Source organism: Phodopus roborovskii, unplaced genomic scaffold (genome assembly GCF_943737965.1).
Source record: "Phodopus roborovskii unplaced genomic scaffold, PHOROB, whole genome shotgun sequence".
Taxonomy (NCBI): domain Eukaryota; kingdom Metazoa; phylum Chordata; class Mammalia; order Rodentia; family Cricetidae; genus Phodopus; species Phodopus roborovskii.
In genome coordinates, this window is record NW_026126469.1 from 31,573,201 (window position 1) to 31,598,173 (window position 24,973).

Consider the following 24,973-nt stretch of genomic DNA (forward strand, 5'->3'; position numbering starts at 1 on the left):
ATAGCATGACTTAGACTAAAGTAACTACAGAGCATATCTTTTGGCTTCATAAATGTAAGGACAAGGTTTGGATTCTCCAGGGAAAGGCACAGCTTTAAATGATTTAAAGTATTGCTTGAGGGGAGCTCATGGATCCCAATTTGATAGCTGAGACACCAGCATAGGACTGACCCAGATCCCCTAGATGTCGGTGTTAGTTGGGAAGACTGGACAGTCTATGGGGCCTCTGGTAGGTGATAAGTATTTATCCCTAGTATATGAATCGACTTTGGGAGCCCATCCCACATAGAAGGTTACTCTCTCAGCCTAGACACATGGGGGAGGGCCTGGGCCCTGCTCCAAATGATGCAACAGAATTTGAAGATCCCCCATGGAAGGCCTCACTCTCCCTGGGGAGCAGAAAGGGGATGGGATGGGGGTTGGTGGGGAGCAGGACCAGGGGAGGATGGGAGGGTGTGGGGACTGGGATTGATATGTAAACAAGCTTGTTTCATATATATATATATATATATTATTGCTTGAATCTCCCCTTGGAATAGATGGGAGACATAAGGCACAACAGGGGATATGAGAGAGCTGTATCAGAATCAGATGCTGTAGCTGGGGAGAAGGGTTGGAGAAAGCAAACAGATTCCCAACTGGTGGAAAGCTACAGAAAGCTAACCGCATAGAATGAAGAAGTCTTGCTTGGTGACCCATGCTGTAATTCCTGTACTTCTGAGGTTGAGGTAGGAGGACCACTAGTTAGAAGTCCACCTGGGATATGCAGAGAGGCACTATTTCAAAAGGTGTGTGTGGGGGATATAATAAAGGGCAGAATATTAATTTGCCAGGGCTGCCCTAGTGAAATGTGTGGTTTAAAAAACAAGAAATGTATTTCTCACAGTGCCAGGAGATCTAGGAGCATTGTGTCAGCAGGCTTTGTCTTCTCAGATGTTTTATTGGCCACTCTCCTGCTGTTTCTTCATGTGGTGGTTTTCTCTTTGCACAGATGTATGCATCCCAATGTCTGCCTGTGTACTAAGGACCTCTTTCTAAAGGGAATGGGTCCTATTGGAGCAGAGCCCATTCTAACAATCTCATAAAAGAATTGCCTCATTGGAAGCTCTCTCATCAAGTAGAGCTACATTCCAGGTGTTGGAGTTATGATTTAAGATTCAACCCATGACATTTTTTTTTTCTTTTTGAGGTATATCTCACTATGGAACTCTGGCTAGCCTGGACTTATGTTGATCAGGGTATCCTCAAACTTTTATGGGCCTCCTGCCTTGGCTTCTGGGTCCTGGGGTAAAAGTCATGTGCCCCAATGCCCTACTTGAAGAGACACTGCCAATGGGTCAAAGTCAATGTACAATTTTAGTTAGTGTTCCTATGTGGGTTGGCCAATCAGTGGGGATATTCCTTCTGGTAGAATGAAGATAAAATAGGGCAGGTGTAAATGGGCACTGGTGAGCTGGGGATGTAGGCTGACATGCTTTAACCCTTAGGAGTTTGCTCAGGAGCCTCAACTGTGTGTGTGTGTGTGTGACAAATTATTTGGTTCATTCCTGGCCATAGAATAAGGATTAAATGCATCATTATAGTAATTTTTCTTTGTTATCAGTTATAACACACTTCTCAAGCCAATCAAAAACTTATCCTTTGGAGCCAGAAAATAAAATTTAGTCCATGTTACATGTCTCTTTAAATTATGATAATCTCCCGAGAACACCTGCAAGGGACATTTAGCACTGTAACTTTTAATGGATTACTAATGGCTCCAGGCCCTTTTGGTGCCTCAATATCCTTTATGGAAGAGGGGTGCCTTCTGCTACAATGAAAGAGTCTACCAAGAAGCAACAATCATTTGATTATTATAGAGGAGAATTATGATATTATAAATAAAATTTTCAGTGGAGACAGGCATGGAAAGTTAGTTTTGTAAAGGAGAACGAGAAAAATAAATGTCAAACCCAGAGATAAACAACATAAAGCTACTGAGTGGTCTAGTTAGATACAGGCACATAGGCAAGAGTATGATAAAGTTGTGTTTGTTTCATGTACCTAGAAAAGGTAAAAAACAGAAGATGGGTCAGTTATAAGATCAACCTCATGCTATTTGATCATGTACTTAGCACTCTCTCTCTTGCTCTCTCTGTTTTATTTCTATACTGTCTAGATTTGTAGCCTAGGCTAGCCTTCAACTCATAACAACCATCTTCTTGCCTTGGCCTTGTTTCTTTCCTTTTTTCTTTCTTTCTTTCTTTCTTTTTTTTTTTTTTTCTTTTTTCTTTTTTTTTTTTTTTTTTTTTTTTTTTTTTTTTTTTTTTGGTTTTTTAAGACAGGGTTTCTCTGTATTGTTTTGTGTTTTGGAGTCTGTCTTGAAACTCACTCTGTAGACCAGGCTGGTCTTGAACTCACAGAGATGCACCTGCCTCTGCCTCCTGAGTGGCAGATCAAAGGCTTGTGCCACCAAAGGCCGGCTGCCTTGGCCTCTTTTAAGTGTTAAAATTATAGGCAGATATCATATCTAGTTTATCTAGCCAAAAACTTTCTTGCAGAAAGTTTTGAACTAAATGGATAAAGTTTAATAAACAGACATGCTTAATGAGTCCTGTGCAGTAGACTACTTGGTACATATATCATGGCAGACTACTTTCTGGGTCAGGAGGATAAGTACCAGCAGGACTTGAAAATAATCGATATTTATAACCTGTGGTACTTAAGGAGAGTTTTATTTGTATGGATTAAGTATTAGCAATGATGAATGGGGCCTGGGGGGGGATAGCTCAGTAGACAAGGTACTGCTCAGTAGATAAGGTACTGTTCAGTAGACAAGGTACTGCTCAATAGATAAGGTATTGCTTAGTAGACAAGGTACTTGCTGTGCAAGTGTGATGGCGTTTGGGTTCCCAGAACCTACATAGAAAGCTTAGCATCTAGGGGAGGTCACCTGTAACCCCAGCACATATTTGACAGATACAGGGTATCCTTGGAGCAATGTGGTAACTAGAGGGGCTGGAATTCAGATTCTGCCAGAGATCCTGACTCAATTAACAAAGATCAATCAAGAAAGACACCGGATGTCACCTTCAGGCCTCTACGTGCAAGCATACACATGTATATACTTGTATAAACATATGCAAAATGAAAAAGTAAGTAACAAACAAGAAAGGAAATGCTACCTTAAGCATGGTGACACCTACACCCATTATCATTGCTGTGGTGATGAGCTTTGGGAAAGAGTTTTGGTCTGAACAGCAGCTTACCTATTTAGTGCTAACTGATAGAGGGTAAAGGCACTTCTAGGAATGGGGAAGACAAGCAAGGCCTTAAAGAGATAGCCATGAACTCAAGAAAAGAGAGATGAAGCCAGTCTTTGTAAAGACTGGTACACGGGGTGAGCAGACTCACTTCCCAGCCTTAGCCTGCCCTCTCTGCACTAGAGCTGATGATCTGGAGTCTGAAAATTTGGCTCAATGTTTGAAAGTGCTTGCCGCTCCTGCAGAGAACCAGAGTTCACTCTCCAGCACCGACACTGGATGATGCATCATCCAATATTTGCCTGTAGGCCCCAGGGGAGACCCAGCATCTTCTTCTGATCTCTGTGGGCTCCCACTAGCACATGTGTGTAGTGAGAAATTCACTTTGTCCGAATCTGTGACACTGACCATACGAATTGGGGTCGAAGACAGGGGCGGAAGTGACCTGGGGGAACTAGGTCTGAGGAGGAGCGCAGAAGCACTCTCTTGCTGGTGGTACATGGACAGGAGAGTATCCAGAGGCATCTTTGGGACCAGGAACCTGCTGGTGTTCATCTGTCTATGTTGTAAGTTATTTCTCCCTGAATAAACATCTATTCAGCCTATTTGTTTCTCCTGATCCTTAGTAAGCCATGATATTTCTTTTCCTTCTACAGTTGGTTGTTTGTATCATTCTGGTGCATTAAAAGTGCTCACCCAAAGCTGGGGGGGGGTGTGCATGCCTTTAATCCTAGCAGAAGCAGGCAGACCTCTGTGAGTTCAAAGCCAGCTGGATTTACATAGGGAATTCCAGGCTGGTTTGGGTTATACTTGAGTGATGTTGACAGAAGTTTCTGTCCTGCCTGGTCCCATAGCCTTTTAGTTCCTGTTTGGCTGATGACTTGGGCTTCTTATTGGCTAGCTCTTTCTTATTAACCTATTTCTATTAATCTAAGTTCCCACATGGTCTGGGCTTATTGGAGAGAGGGCCCAGAGTTCTACTCTCTCTGTCCTCCATGTTGAATCTCCCCTTCTTCTCCTTCTTCTTCCCTCCTAGTCTCTAGTCCCACCTATCTTGCTTTCCAATTGGCTAACAGTGCTTTATTCATTAACCAATAAGAGAAACATATTTACAGAATGACATCTCCCATCACATGTGTACACACACACACACACACACACACACACACACACACACACACAAATAAATACATCTTAAAAAAAACCTGTCTGGTTTGGAAAAAAGAAGTTGGAAGGCCAAGTGATGTTGTAGACTTTCAGTCCTTACACATGCTCTCTACCTGTTAGTTCATGTCCTGTTAGTTTAGTTTAATTTTTTTAACATATCTTTTTTTTGTTTTTGTAAATTTTATGTGCATTGGTGTTTTGTCATGGGTGCTGGGTCCCCTGGAACTGGAGTTACTGACAGTTGTGAGCTGCCATATGGGTGCTGTGAATCAAACCCAGGTCCTCAGGAAGAGCAGTCAGTGCTCTTAATCACAGAGCCATCTCTCTAACCCCTATGTCCTGTTAGTTGTGTTTTGCATTTTTTTTTTTTTTGACTCAGTGTTTTCCAATAGTCTTTCACATTTTTCAGTTGGAGAGTTAGAAAGACATTCTGCTATTGATCATAACATTGAGATATGATCGCAGAGAAAGGCTTTCTGGACAGGCCTTCAGACCCAGTATAAGCTGGGGCTTTCTGGCCAGCCCCTCTGAGCAAGGAGGGCAGAATCAGGTCCGGTCCGTGTTCCAACTTGGAACCTTGAAACTAAGTGCGGCCACATTCAGTCCCCATGGTGCCTCTCCTCTGCCACATCCTCCTGTTCCTCCCAACAGTAAAATGAAAGGTTTTAAGGCTTGCTGAAGAAATTGTAGCCTCCAAATCAAAAGATGCTGGCACATAAGGCTGAAGGTATAGGACCTCTGACACCACCAAACAGGCTTCTTTTATTTCTGCATGTTTTATGTTCCTTTTCATTACTTTATTTACCATGTGATGATTATGGTGGATCAAAGATAATTATAGCTCGACAATATAACACATCCAACAAAACTATTCTCAAATTGTTGTCAGCCTAGGCTCTCTATAAACACTCTGTATGCCCTGCAATTCTTTTATGGCAACCTCCTTTGATCTTATCTTAAGTTGTAGAGACCTAGTAATTTGATATTAGACAGATATGAAAACAGTAAAAAAAAATATCCAGATAGTAAGCAAGTTAATATTATAAAAGTAGTTTTTTGAATGTCTTACATTAAAAAACTGTAAGCTATTTTCCGAAAAAAAAAAAAAAAATAGGCAGCTTCTGGATATTGTTGTGCCATATGACAGGAAGATAGTCCAATTATGGGTAAGTAAGGTCCCTAGACTGAAAATGATCCCTTGGAGAGCATACAGGACAATTTGGTTCATTTCAGAGCTCTGCAATTTGAGTTAGGGAAGACATCAGAAGAGATGGTACTTTTTGTCACAGCAGGGAAAAAATGTGCTTACCTCTCCTTTGCAATTGCCAGTGACTCATCACATGCTGGTAAGTGCTGAGTCCAAAGGCCAAGGGACCAGTCTCGCTTACATGTGTGAGGCTCTTTCCCACCTTTGAACTTTTAATAAGATTTTCGTTACAGAATGCTCCAAAGTTCAGTCCTCTTTTTTTTTTTTTTTTTTTTTATCACTTTGCATGCTAATAGTGGTCCGAAGCTGGCTGCTTGCACTGGTTTTTAAAACAAATTGCTGAAATTCCTGTGAGTTCGAATAAGATTTGAAACCCCTTCCCCATTATCTCCAAGGCAAACAATACCAGGAAATGGACTTACAGAAATCCCTGTATTGTCTTTTTAGATCCAGGCTTGTGCCTGATTGTTAGAGACTGGCGAAGTTGACACATTGTTTCAATTCAGAGTTAGACACTATATTTAAAGGAAGGTTCTGCACAGAAATTTTTTCTTTTTTGGAACAACACACTTTTTCTCTTTTTATTATCATTAATTTTTATTAGCATAGTGCTTAATTGACTCTTTGGGAATTTCACATCATGCACCCCAACCCCACTCATTTCCCAGTCCTTCTACCCTTGTAGCCTACCCTCCAAAAAGAAAAATAATAGAAAAAGACAAAGAAAAAACCAATTTGCTCCTCCATTTTTCCCACCTTGCCTTCACATATCCATTTGTCACAGTGGCCTTGGGAGCTGTGGAATGCCATATAGTCCTTTCCTTTCCCCTTTTTCATTTCCATATGTTTAGAAGTTTAAGACCCTTTTGCCCAAACGGCTTTACTTGCAAATATTCTTTGCAATGAGTTATTGGTCTGGTTCAGGACTTCTGCTCCATCATCAATCTTTGACCCTAACTGAAATTTCTCTCAGATGTCCTGCAGTTCCTCAAGTCATGGATTCCCTGAGGCTCAGCAGGGTCTGGCCCTTCACAGGCTACAACAGGGCATCACAGATGGGGTAGATGTTGGGGTAGGCCAACTCAAAACCCTGGATGTGGGCCTGAGTAGTAGTTGAGTTTGTCAGTCTAGGCCTGCAGTGGGACCGCCACCTTCAGACAGGCTCAATGTCAGCTTTCCTCAGCAATGCCTTAGGGGCCAGCTCTCCCACTGTGGTGTTCATCAAGAGGCAGGTCAGTTTTCTCAAGGGCATCCAGGCTCTTAGCTACAACTCTCACAGGAGTGGGGGAGCTCTCTGGCTGAGGTAATGGCAAGGGCCAGACCAGCGATCTGGCATTCAGGCCCCCAGTGGTAACACAGACATCATCGCAGACCCTAGCTGTGGTAGGACCACAGACCCAGACTTGGCCCTCAGCAGCAGCACAGGCTGGGACTTCACATGGCCCCAAGTGACAGAGTGAGCCACTCATATCAGCCTGTTCCTCACCACCAGCCATGGCATCTTCAGTTTGTCTTCCCTCCTCTCCTCAGCACACAAAACTGCTCAGCGTCTCCTTCTCTCCCATGTCCCCTCCATGCAGTGGTCTCCACTGCATCCCTGTTCATTGTAGTGGTTTCCACCGCATCCCTGTTCATTGTCGCAGTGCCCACCCTTGGCAGCTGGCTACTCTCTACCACTCCTTTCCTCTTCTTTTGTGTCTGTGTGGGGCGTGGGTGGACAGATGGGACTCAGTGTCTCACATATACTAATTACCACTGAGCTATACCTCCAATGCTGAAAATATTCTTTATACCATTTTTTTGACAAATCATGAAATAGTAAATTATATCTACAGGATTTGCGTTTCCTTGTCTATCTCCTCCTCTCCTCTTGTATCCCCCCCCTCTCTATATATATTAGTTTTAGTTAGCAAAATAATCAGTTTCCTTCCCTACTATCATTAACTGACTTCTTCAATTTCCTCTGGCTTCCTAGCTTTTGATTTCAGAGGGACTTGGGCTCAACAACTTCACTAATATTTTCCATAAAACAGAATTATATTTTATTGAAAAAGAATGACAACCTGTAATCTGCTTCCATTACAGACAGAAGGGGCATATATTTATTTTAGATGCATTGACAATCTAACTCTATTTGGATGTACTGCTTAATGACAAATTTTACCATGGGCCAAATGAACTCATTCTTTCCTAATCTCTGAACCTGATAATTGTGTGTGTGTGTGTGTGTGTGTGTGTGTGTGTGTGTGTGTGTGTGTGTGGGTGTGTGTTTGACTTGCCCACTGCTGCAAACAACAAGATTTCTATGGGAGAGAAACCCTAAAATATGAATGACATTAGTTCCTGTTTTCTTTTCTGCTTCTGTCATACCTGAGAAAAACTAAGTCACCCCATGCACATGTGCTTCCCTCATTTATTTACTCTGGCTTGTTCAATGTAAAATCTTAGCTGTCAGCTGGGCATCCCAACGTGCCAGGACCTGATAGCTGCTCCCTTCCCAAGACCTCTTGACTGTCACACCACTCTCTGCCTGCCTCACTGCACCAATCACACTCTGGATATAAACTTCTTACTGAATGGCCAGAAATTTCACTTTCCCTTTTGTCTGCCCCCAATGACTCCTCTGCCTAAAATGCTTATCCCTATTTTGTTTAACTCATAAGTGTATCCATCCGCCCCCAGTTTTTAGAGAAAGGGCTTCTCTGTGTAGCCTCGGCTGTTCTGGAACTCACTCTGTGGATGAGGTTGGCCTAGAACTCACAGAGATCCACCTGTCTCTGTGTGTCTCTGTCTCTGCCTCCTGAGTGTTGAGAGTGAGTCAGGTATGTGCCACCACCTGACTTTTTTTTTTTTTTTTTAAGTAAAAGCTTATTGTTATTTTTGAAGTATAAACTTATTTTTCAAGGTGCTGTTCCAATTTAAAATTTTCAAAGCTTCCTTCATCTTTCCTAATTTGTTTCATGTTAGACACTTCACTTCCTCCCCAGAGGACCCACTCACTACACGTTTGGTCCCTAACTAATTCTTAAGAGCTATCCTTATCTGGGCTAGTTCCTTCCAATCTTGTTGGAGGGATAGGAAAATGAGAAGGAATGCTTAGATTCAGTGTCAGTGACTCATCTCCCTCTGTGATAAAACAGCACTGCCCAAAGCCGAGTAGGACCAGAGGGACCACAGCTACTGGAAGTGGGGGGAGACTATAAATCCTCAGGACCTGCCCCCCCCCCAGTGACATACTTTCTCCAGCAATGCTGTACTTCTTAATAGTTCCAAAATCTTTCCAAATAATTTCACCATTTGGGAATCAAGTACTTAAATACCTGTGAGTCTGTGGGGGATATTTCTATCCAGACCATCACAGATGCCTTTGTAGCTAAGCTCAAGATGTGAATGTGGTGTGTGTGTGTGTGTGTGTGTGTGTGTGTGTGTGTGTGTGTGTGTGTGTGTTTGCAGGGGAGGTAGGGAAGGAACATGTTGACTATCTTTGGAAAGCAGAGCCAACTTCTGTGTCCTGCAAGCTGAAGCTCATGCTCATGGGTTCCTGGAGACAACTGTTACAATGCTTTCCACTCAGAAGCTTTGTAGTCAGGAGATGGAATTCGCTTGTCCAGTGTGTGTGTGGGGGGGCTTTGCTTAGACTCCTCTATCCTTCTTAGCATTTTATGAACTGCCATTTCCCTGCACTATATTTTTCATACTGTGAGTAAATGGAATGGTTTCCAATGCCTACAATGATACAGCTTGCCTCTTTGTACCCCTTTGAAAGTACAAACAAAGTGACTTGATTTTTATATTGTTATAATGAAAAGACTCTCCTGAAATAAGTGCCTGATTTGCATAATGAGCCTGCAGCATCTCCAAATTAAGTACCACACTACACAGGCCCATTACCCCATGCATACTCTGGACTCCTCATGCTCTGTTCTTCCCAGGCAGCCTGATCTGTTTGTACTTCACTCTGATGACTAGAGTTGCTAAGTTCTGGCTTCTCACATCTTGTCTCTGCTATCCTTTGGTGTTGATGGACCATCACTTCTATAATACCCACTGACCCATCACACACATTGAGCACAGGTAGAAAGGAAAGTCTGAAGTAACCCTCTTGGTAGTAGATACTCTGCTGCTATTGTCTAGTGATATAAGAAAGTGTGATTCCCGTACCTTCTGAAAGTCTCTTAGGAGTAGTCTTGGATATATGTTCAGGAAAATTCAATTACTGGGGCCGGAGAAATGGTTAAGAGTGTGTACCGGGTGGCTCACAACCACTGTAACTCTAGCTTCAGAGGATCTGATGCCCTCTTCTCGTCTCCATAGGCACCTTCACACACACACACACACACACACACACACACACACACACACACACACACATAAATTAAAAATCCAATTAACCGAGTAAGAATGGACAGCAGGTTTAGTTTCATAACAGAACCCTTGAGGTGAGTGACTGCTGGCTCGTATCCAATGTTTAGGGCAGTTTAATGTCTGTCTCCTGACTTTAGTCATGGATGTAGATATCCAAAGACCCAGGAGCCATGCTTGGATTCTTCAAAGAGGGGAGTTGGAGCCAGTTTTTATTAGGAGGGCAAAGGAGATCTCAGAAATCATTTAGTGGTCTTTCTGCTTCTGTGTTATTCATGCCTGGCCCAGGTGAGCATCTCTAGTGGCAAGGTAGCCCAAGGAAGCAAGCTTTCAGCTTTGGGATGGAGAGAGAGTTGAGAATGGCTATTGGGCTGTCTGACTCACAGCAAGCAGTGTGGTTTCAACCCTAACAGCCATTCTTGGGAAAAGCTCCGGGCCTCTTATTTTCCCACACTGCCCAGAGGGGCTTGTCACTATGCCTTGGTTGTGATTGCTGGTAACACAGGTCCCTCAGAACTGATGTGATGACATCATTGTTGATCGACACGAGGTAAACCGGGAGAGATGAGGGCACAGGAGACTCGGACTTGAATGAATGTAAGAAGCATGGCGAGAATGCTATACACTGCTTTCAGAGTCACTGAACTTGTCTCAGCTGAGGGTCATTGGCCCTTTCAAATGTTGTCAGTTTTACAGCAGTCGCCTCCTAAGTTTATTAGAATAGGCTGATACCACTATGTGTAGAAAAGGCTGATACCACTATGTGTAGTTCTTATGAGGTGGCAGTTCGGTCTGGATGCCAATTCAAACTTCTAGGTTGTCAACCAGATGCCAATTCAAACTTTCAAGTTTTTCAACTTAATTCTGAGTTTAAGCATGTTCCTCAAAGGCAATGAAGTGCTGGGTCATCTGTACTTATTTAAAAGAGAAAGCCTTTTGTGTAGCATGTGTCTTTATGAACCCAACATGTTTAATTATGGAGAGCTGAAGCAATTTTCCTTAAAATCAGGATCAAACACAAGAGGGCCACAGGATAATCTTGAAGCAGGGTTGAGGGAAATAAGCAAAATAAGGAATACCTCGTGTAAATCTGGAAGAATAGAATGCTTAGCTTATAACATGCAATGGTGGTGGACAGAGCTGAAATGAGGGAGGAGGAAGGCTTTTGGGGCTGTGACTCTAGATTTCTTATTTAGCATAACCTAACAGATCCATGTGCCCACCCTACCCCAACCATCACCACACCAACTGTTATTGCCTAGTGTTTGGGGTGGGCACTGAGCACAGAGGATTATCAGAAGGACTCTCTCTGTGATAATTGTAGATATTACAGCCTTTAGTAATTACAGGCTGGTAGCTCTGTCCCACTCCCCCCCACCCCCTGCCAAGAAAGTTGCTCTGGGATAGCAGTTGAAAAATCAGAATTCTAAAACAAATCCGGAAGAGGCTTGGCAAGCTTCTCTTCCCCATAAAAACAAAAGTAAAATATCATCTGTGAAGTTCTACTGAAGAAAAGTTTGGGAAGATAATTTAGGTTGCTTAGTAAAGAGAACGTGGCTATTGAAACAGCACAAACCATGCCAGCCACTGTTAAAACAAACAAATAAACAAAAGAATGCAATCAGGAGAAATTACTCGAAATGTTTACGTTCACTTCCAGTCGTCAAATTAAAGTGGAGCATCGTGTTCCTCTGGGTTGCAATTCAAATCCCCCCCCCCATTCCTATGAATGTAGCAGCTCAAAAAGAATCCCTTTCTTCTAAGCAGAATGACTGCTCCACATTTAACATTCTTGTTTGTATTTTCTGAGGGCTTTATTGCCCACATGACACTTTAAAATCACAAAACATCTACTTCAGACTCTCCACTCAGTAGACTTGTCTTCCTGACTTTGAGAACAGTATGTAAAATACTTGCTGAGTAGAATGGAACCATATTAGTCTCCATGCCAAACAGCCTTGGCCTTTGAATCAGTCTGAATACTATCACAGAGGTCAGAGATCAAGTCACTTCCTAGCCTCTCAATCCTGTCCCTCCAGAGTCCTTGACCGATGCCGCTTCCTCATAGGTTTTGGTGACTCGGAATTCAGTGCTCTGTTGAGTATACTCACAGAATTTGGACACTGGCCTGCACATCGAATAGTTGCTTGTAGGTGTGACTAACAGAAAATGGTTGTGATTCTTCCAGGTGGCAACAGCTGGTAACACGGCAGGCAGGACCGCCTGCACATTGCCGCCAGTCGTTTTTCCCTTTGCTTGCCCTTTTCTCCCTTCAAATGCAGACAGCATAATTACACCCACGATACTCAAGAGTGCAAGTGGATCACTCAAGCAAGAATACAGGACTTTACCTCCCAAGGTCTCATACCATGTATTCAATCAGACTTGGGGGAGGGGTAGAGAGGAAGGGAGAGGGGGCAGGGCTAAGAGCTCCCAGTTCTGATCCAGTTCCAATCTCCCATTTTTCAGATGGATAGTGATGGAAACTGCCAGGAAGTGGAAAAAAGAAATAGGTTATGAAAACCTCATTGCTGAAAAGATCAAGAACCTCCCAGAAGGGCCCAGAATGGTAGTTTAGGTCTTTCATTCCCTCACTCGGAAGACAGACACAAGTGGATCTCAGAGAGTCTGAGGCCAGCCTGGTCTACATAGTGAGTTCCAGCATACTCAGGGCTATGAAGTGGGACTGTCTGAAACATAACCAGACCAGATCAAACCAAACCGGAACAAGAACCTCCCAGACAGGAGCCACAGCGCAAAGAGAGCCTCTCACTGAGGAACTCCAGAGGGCGCATGCGTGGGCCGAGCTCGTGCTCTGCGAGCGTGGCAGCGCGTGGGCGTGGGCATGGACGTGGGCGTGGGTGTACAGTTTCGGACCAGGGGTCGGTGTCTTCTGGTATCTTCAGGTCGTGTTTGAGAACATGGACAAATATGCCTTGCTGCAGAGGGCTAAACTGCATCTGGATTTCATCCACGCAAACTCGTGAGTTACCAGGAGGGGTCGGAGTGGGGGAGTTTCTAGGAGGGGTCGGAGTGGGGGAGTTTTCCCACGTGCTACCACCTTATTTAGCTGTAGAACAAAAGCCTAATGAACTTGGTAAGATGGATTTGAGAATGTACCTGGTGTCTGAATCATTTTGATGCTCCTTGGTTAAAACCAAGAGCACTGGCTGTTCTTCCGAAGGACCAGGGTTAAATTTGAGGCATCTACAGGGTGGCTCGCTACCCTCTGTGACTTCTAACACTAGGATTCTCGCTACCCTCTGTGACTCCTAACACCGCTAACACCGTCTTCTACCTTTTTGAGCACCAAGCCTGCACTGTGGTACTCAGACGTACGTGCACCAGAATACGTTCACACACAAAATCAAAAGTAGAAAAGAAATAGTACAGTCCATTCTTAACCATGACTATTGCAAAGGCGCCCCAAGTGCATGCTTAAAAAATTTGGGGCGATATGGAATTACAGATGAAGATTAGAAATCTTCATGTGTGGCTGTATCCTTAGTTCTTCCTATGCATGCATGCCGGTTATAAAGTTGATGACGGAGACAGAGATGAACAAAAACAATAATATAGACCAGTTACAACCATACTCCATGCTTAAGTGGAGTAGAACAAGGTCACTATGTGTCTTAGATTGGTATACCACTTTAATTATGGTCATCTTATTTCTGGGACTTTACAATTAATATTTTTTTGGAGTGATTCTAAGGGTAATACAAACCCACGGAAAGTGGTCAGATTGCAGAGGCAAGTGACTGCATTCTTTTTGTGTAAATTTGTCTCTTCCATTTGGGCATAGTATATCGGTGAGTGATATGCAATTCGTATGGTGTGCTGGTGTTTAGAAGTTACTTAGTAATTTGTATTTACTGAAAGTGCCAGCTGATATGATGGGTGGAACATGTTTGAACCACAGGAACGGAGGTATAAAGAAAGCTTGGGAAGAGTAGCCATGTTGTATAGGGCAATCTGCTTGATTCTAAGGTAGCAGAGGCAATGCCAAGCAGGTGTTTACCTGCCGAGCAGAATGGTTTTAAGTTGGAAGGATGGATCCAGTAGCTTAAAGACAAGTGAAATAGTTTTGAGTGAGTTCAAGAAAAAGTGTGAGCCAATGCTGGGAGGACTGTGGATTTTATGGTGGAGAAGCACTCCACCGACATCACGTGCAGTTTCTTTTGTTGTTTTGTTGTAAAGTTCCACTTTCCCACACCCTGCCCTGTGATACCAGCATCTGCAGCTCGGTTTTCAGCTGGTGGTATAACAACAAAGAGGATAACAGTAGGGTGTACAAACTCTAAAAAAGACCGAGCCTCTCAACCCATTGGTAGACCTTTACTCACTAATATAGGAGTAAAACCTTTTGTTTATAGCTTTTTGAAGTAGGCTTTTTTTTTGTTGTTGTTTGTTTGTTTTGTTTTTGTTTTTGAAGTAGGGTTTTGCTGTGTAACCCAGAGTGGTGTTAAACTTGAGATTGTCTTGACTCAGCCTCTCAAGTTTTGGGATGACTATACCCAGTATCCAGTCTACACACCCAAGAAGGAACGATACCCTATAATCAAGCAGATGCTTTCTCTTCCTTTTGTCCTTGCTGCTGTTGACTTTGGCCCAAACCATGTTGCCTCATGTCTGAACCCCCCCCCCATAGCTTCATAACTGGGTGCTATGCTTCAGATCCCAGCTCCTCCTAGGTCCTAGTTTCTTAAAGGTGCCAGGATGAGCTTTTGAAAAGTGAACTAGACAAAAATGCCACTCACTAGAAAATACTTCAGTGTTTTCCATCTGTGTAGAAACCCTTCTGCACTGGGGCTGGAATCCCTATATGAGCCAGACATCCCCTCTCTTTAGCCTGGTTTCTGTATCCATCAAAGGTTTTGTGTGGTCTCCATCACTGTTTTGGGATCTTTGCCTGTTTGGAGAGTTTCCATCCTGGAGCTTCAAAAGATAGAGTTCTCATCTTCAGGGGTCAGTGAGGTAACACCTATCAGGAGTGTCTTCGGTTACCCCCATCCCTCCTTTGCAGTCACTCTGTCCTGTCACTGCTGTCAAGGTCTGGAAGGCTGTCCTCATCTTCACGTGCTTACTTGTGTATATCTATGTACCCCGTGGTCTCCTTCTAGATTGTGACTTGGATTCCAAGAAGTGAAGATCCCATGGGTGAACATGGCAAATGCTTATAAAATTCTCTTGAATGAGCCAGCACAGAAAATCACATGACAGTTTGGGCCAGAAGTTTTACGCTTTGAAGAGTCAGGGACATACCTTAGTCTTATAATGTTTGCCTAAAATTACTGTCATTTCCTGATAGTACAAATAGCCAGGTGGTGATTGTGCATACCTTTAATCCCAATACTCAGGAGACGGAGGCAGGCAGATCTCTTGAATTCAAGGCCAGCCTGGTCTGCAGAGTGAGTTCTCGGACATCCAGGACTACACAGAAAAACTCTCTCTCTCTCTCTCTCTCTCTCTCTCTCTCTCTCTCTATATATATATATATATATATATATATGTATGTATATACATATATATATATATTTGCGTGTGTTTGTGTGTCTGCGCACATGTGTGTGCCTTTTGTGTGTTTGTGTGTGTGTGTATCCATGGAGGTCAGAAGAGGGTGGTAGACCCCTTAAAACTAAAATTACTGGCAGTTACAGTACCTAGTGTGGGTGCTGGGAGCCAAGGTTTACACATAAAGAGAAACTTGCAAGCTGGATTTCTCCTGATGGTGTGGGAAGGTTGATGTCTGAAATGTCCACATCAGGAAATGGAAAGTGAGCACCTGACCCTGAAGGGAGCCTGATTTCACCCACAGATCACCCTTCAGCCCTGCAAGTGTTAGAAGTAGAGAACATGGTGGAAATCCATCATGTTGTGGAGAGAACTTGGCATGGGGGCTCAGGACAGAGATCATAGGTATATGGGAAGCTTATTTTAAGATCACTTCCCCAATGCTGACAAAATTTCACACAAAATTATAGACAGTGGAGTGAAGATGGCACCTGCTAACTTCTGTATCCACAGGTTTTAATAAATATCCTCCCCAAACAATTTGTTCATGCTTTAATGAAAATTTTAATAAAAAAGAAACCATTGAATAAATATTTATGATGCAAATTTAAAAGGTCAAAGTATTCTGTAGCAATAATACATTCCTTGGAGCCTCCCTTTTTAGGATATTTTGGTAAAACATGTTTATAGAACAAAATATAAAGATATGAGTGTATGAAATGTTGCAATGAAGCCTGTTTGTATGCTAACAAAATGTTATCAAGAAAACAAACTAAGAAGCTGAAGAGATGGCTCTGTAGTTAAAAACACTGATCTTCCAGAGGATCAGGGTTGAATTCCCAGCTGGCTCACAGCCATTTGTAACTCCATTCTAGGGGATCCCACACATTCTTCTGGTCTTCACAGGCAGCAGACATTCTCATGGTGCATACACTTACATGTAAACAAAACATTCATACACATGAAAATATAACAAATACGTTTTTAAAAACAAAAAAATATATTCTTCCCTTAGTCATGGAACATGCACTTTCTCCTTCAGTCTTGACTGTGCTTAACAGGTTGTTTTACAAGTTTTTTTTTTGACCAAATTTAATTAAAATATAATTAATCATACATGTAATGCACACTCATATGTATTATATGTATTTTTTTGACTGTTCCGTCTGCTTTAATTTTAAATACGAATGTCACATTGGGAAAGTGAAATAAACACAGTAAAATAAACTGTACAAAGGCAAAGTAGAATAACAAAGAATATTTTACTAAAACATAAAATTCACAGAAGTTTCCAGACAAGCCATACAAAATGGTCACAAGCTTTGTTTCTTCTTCTTTTGGGGGTAGGGCAGATAATCTACACTTGACAGCAAAGTCACAATGTTATCAGTGAGGGCTGTGATGTTTATTTAATGTTCCTCCCATTTTGGTTCAGACAATCAAGCTTGTCCATCTATAGTGTCTAAAGTTAGACTTGGCTAGAAAGCATATTCTAAAAAAAGTGGTTAGCTGCATTTAACCACTGCAGTTAGATCCCATAAGAGAGGGAGGGGGAAAGGAGATCATAAAATTAAAATAAAACTATTTTCCCCCTAAAAAATAAAATAAAAACACCCATACCCCTGGCAGCTAACCCTGACAACTACCTTCATTCACAGTGCTTTGTACTGATGGGGAAACAATCCAAGCAGAGTCACTGCTTTTAAACATTTCACAACAACCCGGATGATACTTCTAGCCTCTGTTCATGCTTAACAGCAGTGAATCAGAACAAGACATAGATTTGCTAATGTGCTTGTAATCACTGAAGATGAAGATGCCTGGGCTTTTGTTCTGTAATGTTTCTAAGACTGTGTCCATTAAATGCAAACAAAAAAAGGAAGAGTCTTGGCAGAACAGGAGAAGTGATGTACACTTGATGATCTATCAACTTAAATATTATTCATGGCATATAGCCTAGTCCATGCTCTTGCTTTCAAAATACCTAAACATATTCTTCTCAACTTGTCTACATTATGATAATAAATTTTGGCCATGAAACGTACTTTAGGTGCTGCCATTGGGTATTCTTCTGGAAGAAATAGTTCAAGTTTAAAAGTCCCTCCCTCAAAGGGGGAATCCTGGGGGCCAGCAATGACCACATGAAAATAGTGGGCGTTGCTCTCATGTGGTTCTGCTTTAATGCCAGGAACTGGGTCTGCCAGAAAATGCTGGGTTTCCTTGATGATCCTGCAAGGCAGCCTGGCCATCTTGTCAGATCCCGAGTTCTGCCTCACACACGAGTGGAAGTCCTGAACTCCACTTCCGGGGGCTATTATATGTATTTTTAAGTAAATGTAATTATCCCCTTTGGTTTTTTATTTTATTTATTTATTTATTTATTTTTGGTTTTTCGAGACAGGGTTTCTCTGTATTTCTTTGGAGCCTGTCCTAGAACTAGCTGTATAGACCAGGCTGGCTTGAACTCACAGAGATCTGCCTGCCTCTGCCTCCTGAGTGCTGGGATTAAAGGCCCACTATGCCTTTTTAAAGCATCCTTAGTGTTATTTATCCCTCCTATCTGCCTCTCCTGTATTGTTCTCCCTCCCTTCCCTGTCCAAAATTCAATCCCCTATCCCTTCTTAATTGGTGAGCTGTCTAGAGTTGGAGAACTTTTTCCTGTATCTTAAACCCTACTGATTACATACCCAATTAACCTTTTTAATTCTCCTGTTATTTTCTCATCAGCACAACTCACAGTTTCCTCTTTGGAGCTCTGGCTGAGTTGTTGGACAACGCAAGGTAAGACATGTCTGTGAACAAAGATCATGGAGGAAATTTCAAGAACCAAATATAATCTATTTATGTTTGAAATAAAACCGGAGTGCTGTTGAATGAAAACAAGAAATAAAGGAGTACGTGACTGCTCCTAAGGGGTTGAAGTATTATTTTTGTAACTATAGATATAAGGGAGAGCACAGGCAGAGGCAGAGACTTCTGGGAAATTCCAGAGTGAATGTAACTGGCAGATTGCACCCAGAGTGTGAGGAGATAGGAGAGTGGTGAGGGGGGAGAGCCAGGAGCCAGAAGGCCAGCAGACAAAGTATATGGGGAAGCGCAGCTACAGGAAGAACATCCCAGATGAGGATAGGGTCTGGAGCATGCTAGTCAGGAGGACCCTGTAACAACAGGTAGGGACTAAGGGAGGCTGGCAGCCAGAGTCCACTTTGCTGTGTTAATAGGCATTTCAGTGAGCCATTTGTCTTGGGTTTGAGACCTGAGAGCTATTATCTCCCATTTGTAATGTACTGTAATTTGCTTTCCTATACAATCCAAGTTCTATAAGAAAAGAGCAAATGAGAATTGCTCACCTTTAATTTGTGGTGTCGTATTTGAAGCTCTGGGAATGTGGATGTCTGCTTTTCTATTAAAAGTTGTATAAAGCAGATAGTCATGTGGCTGTTTTTGAGTTACATATCTGTTTATGCCATGTCTTAATTTTGTTTTCTCTCTTCATGTATGTCATGTGTTTATATACGCTTTATGTATGTATCTCAACTTGTATGCTAGTTGGCTTTCTGTTGCTGTGACAAAACACTGACCAAAAAGCAACTTGAGAGGAAAGGGTGTTTACTTGGCTTCCACTTCCAAGTCTATCACTTCGGGAAGCTGAGGCAGGAATCCGGAGGCAGCAAGTGAATCAGAGACCATGGAGAGATGCTGCCTACTGGCTTGTTCTGCCTGCTGTTTTTGTGTGGAGGCCCATCTGCCTAGGGATGGGCTCTGCTATGCTAATTAATCAAGAAATATCTGCCAAAGACATGGCTACAGGCCCATGTGATAGAAGCAGCTCCTCAACTGAGATTCCCTCTTGCCAGGTGTGTCAAGTTGACAACCAAGATTTGCCATTACATAACTCATGCATCTCTTAAGTGTCCCTTTGAGCTGGGGATCATTATACCAGTTCTACATACAGAGGCACATACATACAGAGGTATGATGCGCAGAGAGACTAGGCAGTTTATTTATACTACTGCTATTTGGCACAATTGCTAAAAATTATTCAATTGCTGTTAGAATTCTAGTGTAGAGCATGTAGCTGTAGAACCCAGTACCACATTTTACTAAGTTTGACAACTGTATTGAGGCTTAAGTAACCTCTTTAACAAGTTAAGATCTGTCCAGTAATGTGTTTGGGGAGACCTGGGAAAGATTCAGCTTTTGTTTTGTTTTCCCTTGAGACATGGTCTCATTATGCAGTGCAGCCTGCCCCAAGCTTCCTGTAGAGTCCAGATTGGCTTCAAACTCATGATTTTCTTGTATCAGTGTTGGAATTGTGGGGACACCACCACACCTAGCTCAAACCTCCTTTTTCTCAGCTCTGTTGAATACTGGCTTGTTTATATCACTATTTCTTTGTTAAAGAAAAATTGTTTTTACTTTCCGTGCAGCGAAGTTCACCCAAGAAACAGCCTGCAGTTGTCAGATGGAGGCTCTTAATGGGGGAGCTAAATTCCCTGTCACTAGTTGATAACATATCAGCTTCTTGAGTTTGCCTCTCATTTCGAACCTTAAAAATAAGATGGTCTTTTTGAGAGCACACACGGGGTGTAGTAATTAGCTAAGAATCCCTCCTAGCACCGAGGGGGGAAAATTGCTAGCACTTCTTTTTTTCTCTTTTTGTTTTTTAAATACTCTCTCTGTAAGGTAGATAGCAAAATAGGAAAATAATAAACTGTTCAAGCCAGGAGCTAAGAGATGGGGCCAGGACCAAGGATCACCATGGTTGGTGTCTGTGTAGTTTGTGGTGGCTGATGCTCCTACAAGAATACCCCTCATCTCTCGATTCAGGGGCTTCATTTGTCTGCTTCCCCAGGGTTCTCTTCTCCTGTGTTCACCTGTTCCTCTCACTGGGAGGGTAACTAAAAGCAGAATGTAGCAGGAAGGGAAGAGTGAGAACATGTGACACAGCAGAGGACCCTTGCTGTGATTGGGGGTGGGGGAGAAGACTGGCTGGGTTCTGAAATGAGGGAGGTGATGGAGAAATAGTTCTCAGAGTTGTATTTGTGAACCTCCAGCGCCTTGGCCCCCTCCAGCCAACGTCTTGTTTACCTCGAGTGAAACTTTGCACAAGAGTTTAGGAAGAAAAGGAAGATAAGGTTTGAGTGGCAGGCTGGGGGTGCAGGACTTGTCTGTGAGCATGAGGATTCCAGAGTCCACATAAAAATGCCAGGCTCTATGGTGCGGTTGAAATACCAATGCTGAGGAGGTGGAAACAGAGGAATTCTCGTGCTCACTGGCCAGCCAGTCTAGGCTAACTGGTGTTGAGTTTCTTTCTCGAAAGAGATGAATGTTGTTCCTGAAGATGACATGTGAGATTGCCTCCAAACTTTACATGCCTGTACACACATGAACATGCACTTGTATACCTATATGCATACATGTAAACATTCCCAATCTCTCTCTCTCTCTCTCTCTCTGTCCTCTGTCAGGAAAATCCAGGTCTCCTACTCTCCTTGAAGTAATGGGAGAGGTGGCACTCTTTAGACTCTGTTCCTCTGTGGATCAGGGACTGGCAGGCAACAGTAGGTGACAGGCATCTTCTTAGGGCTGGGCTGAGCTTCGCCCTTGCTCTATTCCCTGCTGCCCCAGACACTCCACACTGGTCTTTTTGTGGCTTTGGTGGACACTGATGTTTTCTACCCTTGCTTAGAAGCTGATATTTTTCATCAAAAGAAAATGTACATTTAATGTTTTATTTACGATGCCCAGTTAGCCTCCTAATGGTTTTTGTATGCTTCCCTGTTACTCTAATAAATTATTTTTTATTATATTTAAGACTCTGGTGATTTCCTGTAGGTGTAAAGATTAGAATTGACGTACCATGAAAGAATATTGTATAAGAGGAAGGAAGAGTAGTAACATAGGAAGGGATGTCTGGAGGTGTCCTTCTGCAATGATGATTTAAAGAGAATCTTTCCTATGCTGAGGCAGCAAAGCTATATAAACCATCTAGCAGGCATCCTGTATAAACAAACCACATCTTTCAGGTCCCGAGTTTCTGCTGGCAGTGTGGCTCAGTGGTAGAGTGTTTGTTCTCATGTGTCTGGCCCTTTAGTACATATCTAACAGACAAAAAGGCAACAAACACAACAGACTTAGCACACGTTTGACTTCAATATACTGACATTTCCTGAACACCTGATATGTCCATGGTTCTTAGTAAAAGACACAACAGTATACCAGATTGTAGTTAAGGATTGTCAGAGAATTTTCAAAACTCAATATCCCACTCAGTGCTTGTTCTACTGGCAGGAATTACTTAAGAAATAGCAGGGATTCTTGCAGAATTTCTATGTAATGAGAACTTTAAGGTAACTTTGGCTCCAGGATAAAGCAAAAGTGGCTCACTTCCAGGCTAGCTGACTGAATGCAGTATGCCACCTCTGTTTTACTGGTGTGGTTTATGGTTTGAGCCTGATGGATATTTCTAGAGAGAACTGAGTTTCCCTGCCACTGGTTGTACGAGCTTCAGTACTCAGTTTCCTCCTCTCTGACTTGGATGTAGACAAGATCATCTGCATCAGCTGACTGGCCTGTCCTTCCTCACAGACTCTCCCTCCCCCTAGCTCGAATTCTCCCACAGCAGGCCAGACCTCATTCCTCCTTGTCACTGTCTTTTCTCTCACACCTGATGTGCAAGCCAGGGTCTTGGGGGCCCTTCCTCCTTTGCTTTATCATTTTTTACTTTTATAAATCTTGAAAAACAAGAAAGACCCATGTATTAACAAAACATTGAAAACAAGGGGAGAAAGAGCAGAACATCACTGGTAATCGGGTCTCATAGAGCAACAATCAGAATACTTTTCTGGTTGTTTCAGAAAAGTATTGTTTTCTGAAAGATCAGAAAATAAATTTATCTGTCTCTGAAAGCTGTTCAGCCTCCGCCAAAGGGATTCTGTTCTGCTGATGTAGGGCTAAGAAAACCATAGCTAGTACTTATGTGAACAAGTATGAGTGTGTTCTAATAAAGCTTTATTTATTAGACAGTTGGTGAGCCAGACTTGGTCTATGGCCCATAATTTGCCTACTTCCAACCTTTATTAACGTTTTCAGGGCTGGGTAAAGTATTTCTTTCCAGCACCTGTGAGGCCTGGGGCTCCACCACCAACATCACAAAGAAACATATTTTATTTGTACATTTATAAAAAAAATATGGTCACATGGTACAAATAACATAGTAATTTCCCTTTTCTTTTCAGTTTTTGAATTGGGATATATCATGAAAATCTTCCTATGGCTTTGTATTATTCTCCAGGAAGTCTTTAAAATATAAACACTATATTTATAATCATTTTGAACCTTTTAAAAAGTAACTGCCACTAAATTCCTTCTCTAGTCTTTTAAGTTACTAAGCCTTAGCTTTTGTAATATTCCCAAATTATGGGTGATGACATTTCTTTCTATATAAATGTACAGTGAACCATCTTAGAAATTGATCTTAAGTGATTTATGACTTTTGTATTGTTTGATATCTGATAATAGGTTACACCTCACCTAAGCTATTGTGATTAATGTTATTTTTAAGGCACATTTTTTTTTTCTGTGAAGTAATGGTATTTTTGTATTGTTTCCAGAGATGCCGGGGCTATGAGACTTGATGTGTTTTCAGGTGAGCACACATTTCCTTTCTTGTTTTTTTCTTCAAAGGAAAAGCCTGCTTTGCTTTTACTTTATTTCATCAACTCATAGAACATTCTATAGATTGTTAATGTAATCTAAGTGCTTTGTGAACACTGTCCCTGTGGGGAGCCAGATTGAGAAATGTATACTCTGAGGGTCAAATTGCTCACTTACCTGAAAGCCCGTTTACAAAATGATGTCTTCTAGAGTTTTGTGAAAACATCTGAGTGATTTGGGGCCATGAATTTGTTTGCCGTGAAAAGCAGTTTTATTTTAAAAATTACATTAGCATAATAGTTGTTCATAATTAAGCATACATCATTTCTTTCTTACCACAGTTTAAAATGCATAAGTATGTATGTGGTACAGATAATTATCTAACTGCTACAAAAAAAAAAAAAAACCAACCTACTTTCTTTATTGACTTCATTTGTTGTCCCTTAGTGTTTTGTGCATTTATTAGTTAGTCTTGGTAGATTACGATGCTAATGACATTAATTTCTGTGATGCAGTTAATGCTACCTTCCTACGCCAACCCAGGCATCCTGTTAGTTTTGATCACACGGGAGAGGATATTGTCCATAGGGTGATTTCATATTATTTCTTTTTCTGAACATATTAAGATGAGTGCTTAGGGTTCATGTGATATGTGGACATTGAAGCCCCAAGACATAGTAAATGATACTCTCTTCAGTCTCCCTGTTCAAATTATGAAAGGTTTGAGAAATAAATGAAAATATGAGTCTCTGTCGCTGAGACATGATATTAGGATGGAGTGTGTAGTCTTTTGGGAGAATAAGTGCACTCACAGGTCCAACACCAGAGTTAGATGATCACAGTGGGAAATAACCATAGAAAGGGAACATTCAGGGACCTAATGACATGGAGGTATGAAGAAAACTCCTAGGAAAAAAACCTCTGTTGAAAGGGGAGTAGGCAGCAGCTGGTGGACCAGGCATGGGGAGGGGTGTGGTATACATTGACTCAGGAGATATTCAAGATTAGTTCAGGGAACATGTTTGTGTGGCATTGTGGTCTAGTGAGGTGTGAAGAAGGTTGGAGTTGGAGAGCTTGGGTGTGACAGAGAAGCATGATTCGTTCATGGGAGGTCAGGGCAGGATTTTAAAAGGAGTGATGGCAGCTGGTTAAAATTGAGCTGCATGTTGTAATTAAGGGAGGAAGAAGTTAGGGATCCTTTTGCTGTCGCCCAGAAAAGAGATGGTGATTGTCTGAGCGAAATCAGTACATCAGAATAGAGTCATCTAATCCCAGTGAGGAGAGGACCAGGGCTCTGAGGATGCAGGTCCAGGTGGGGGAAGGGTGGAGGACTGGATGGTCCTGAATTTTTGACTTGGCCAAAGCCCAGTACAAACAGGAAACAGTAGAGGAAGGAATAAGGTGTTTACTTTGGGAAATACATGATGAACGGGTGATAGGGATCTGAGCCCCATAGATTTTAAAGAAAGACTTGTTTCCTTTCACCTTGTTTTTATAGAGCTATACATTCCCCCCTCCCCATCCTTCCTCCCCTCTCACCTTTCACTCTTCCTCCGTCCTCCCCATGCTCACAATTTACTCAGGAGATTTTATCTTTTCCCCCTTCCTAGGCAGATCCACGTATGTCTCTCTTGGGGTCCTCTTTGTTACCTAGGTTCTCTGGGGTTGTGGACTTTTTGCTGGTTACCTTTGCTGTATGTCTAATATCCACTTATGAGTGAGTACATATTATATTTGTCTTTCTGGGTCTGGGCTACCTCACTCAGAAAGGTTTGTTTTTTTATTATTTCTTAATTAATGTTTGTATGCATGTCTCTTCATG

The 24,973-nt window shown here is 42.2% G+C and overlaps 1 protein-coding gene across 1 annotated transcript in view; it reads left to right on the top strand.

Moving 5' to 3' along the window:
* The first annotated feature begins 12,892 nt into the window (after positions 1 to 12,892).
* The window catches only part of Morc1 (MORC family CW-type zinc finger 1), a 145,210-nt gene continuing 133,129 nt past the window's right edge, over positions 12,893 to 24,973 (top strand). Inside the window, exons 1-3 of the mRNA XM_051190942.1 lie at positions 12,893 to 12,961; positions 18,220 to 18,273; positions 23,109 to 23,143. Coding sequence (XP_051046899.1) covers positions 12,900 to 12,961; positions 18,220 to 18,273; positions 23,109 to 23,143 — 151 coding nt within the window. The 5' untranslated portion in view covers positions 12,893 to 12,899. The remainder of the gene's footprint in view (positions 12,962 to 18,219; positions 18,274 to 23,108; positions 23,144 to 24,973) is intronic.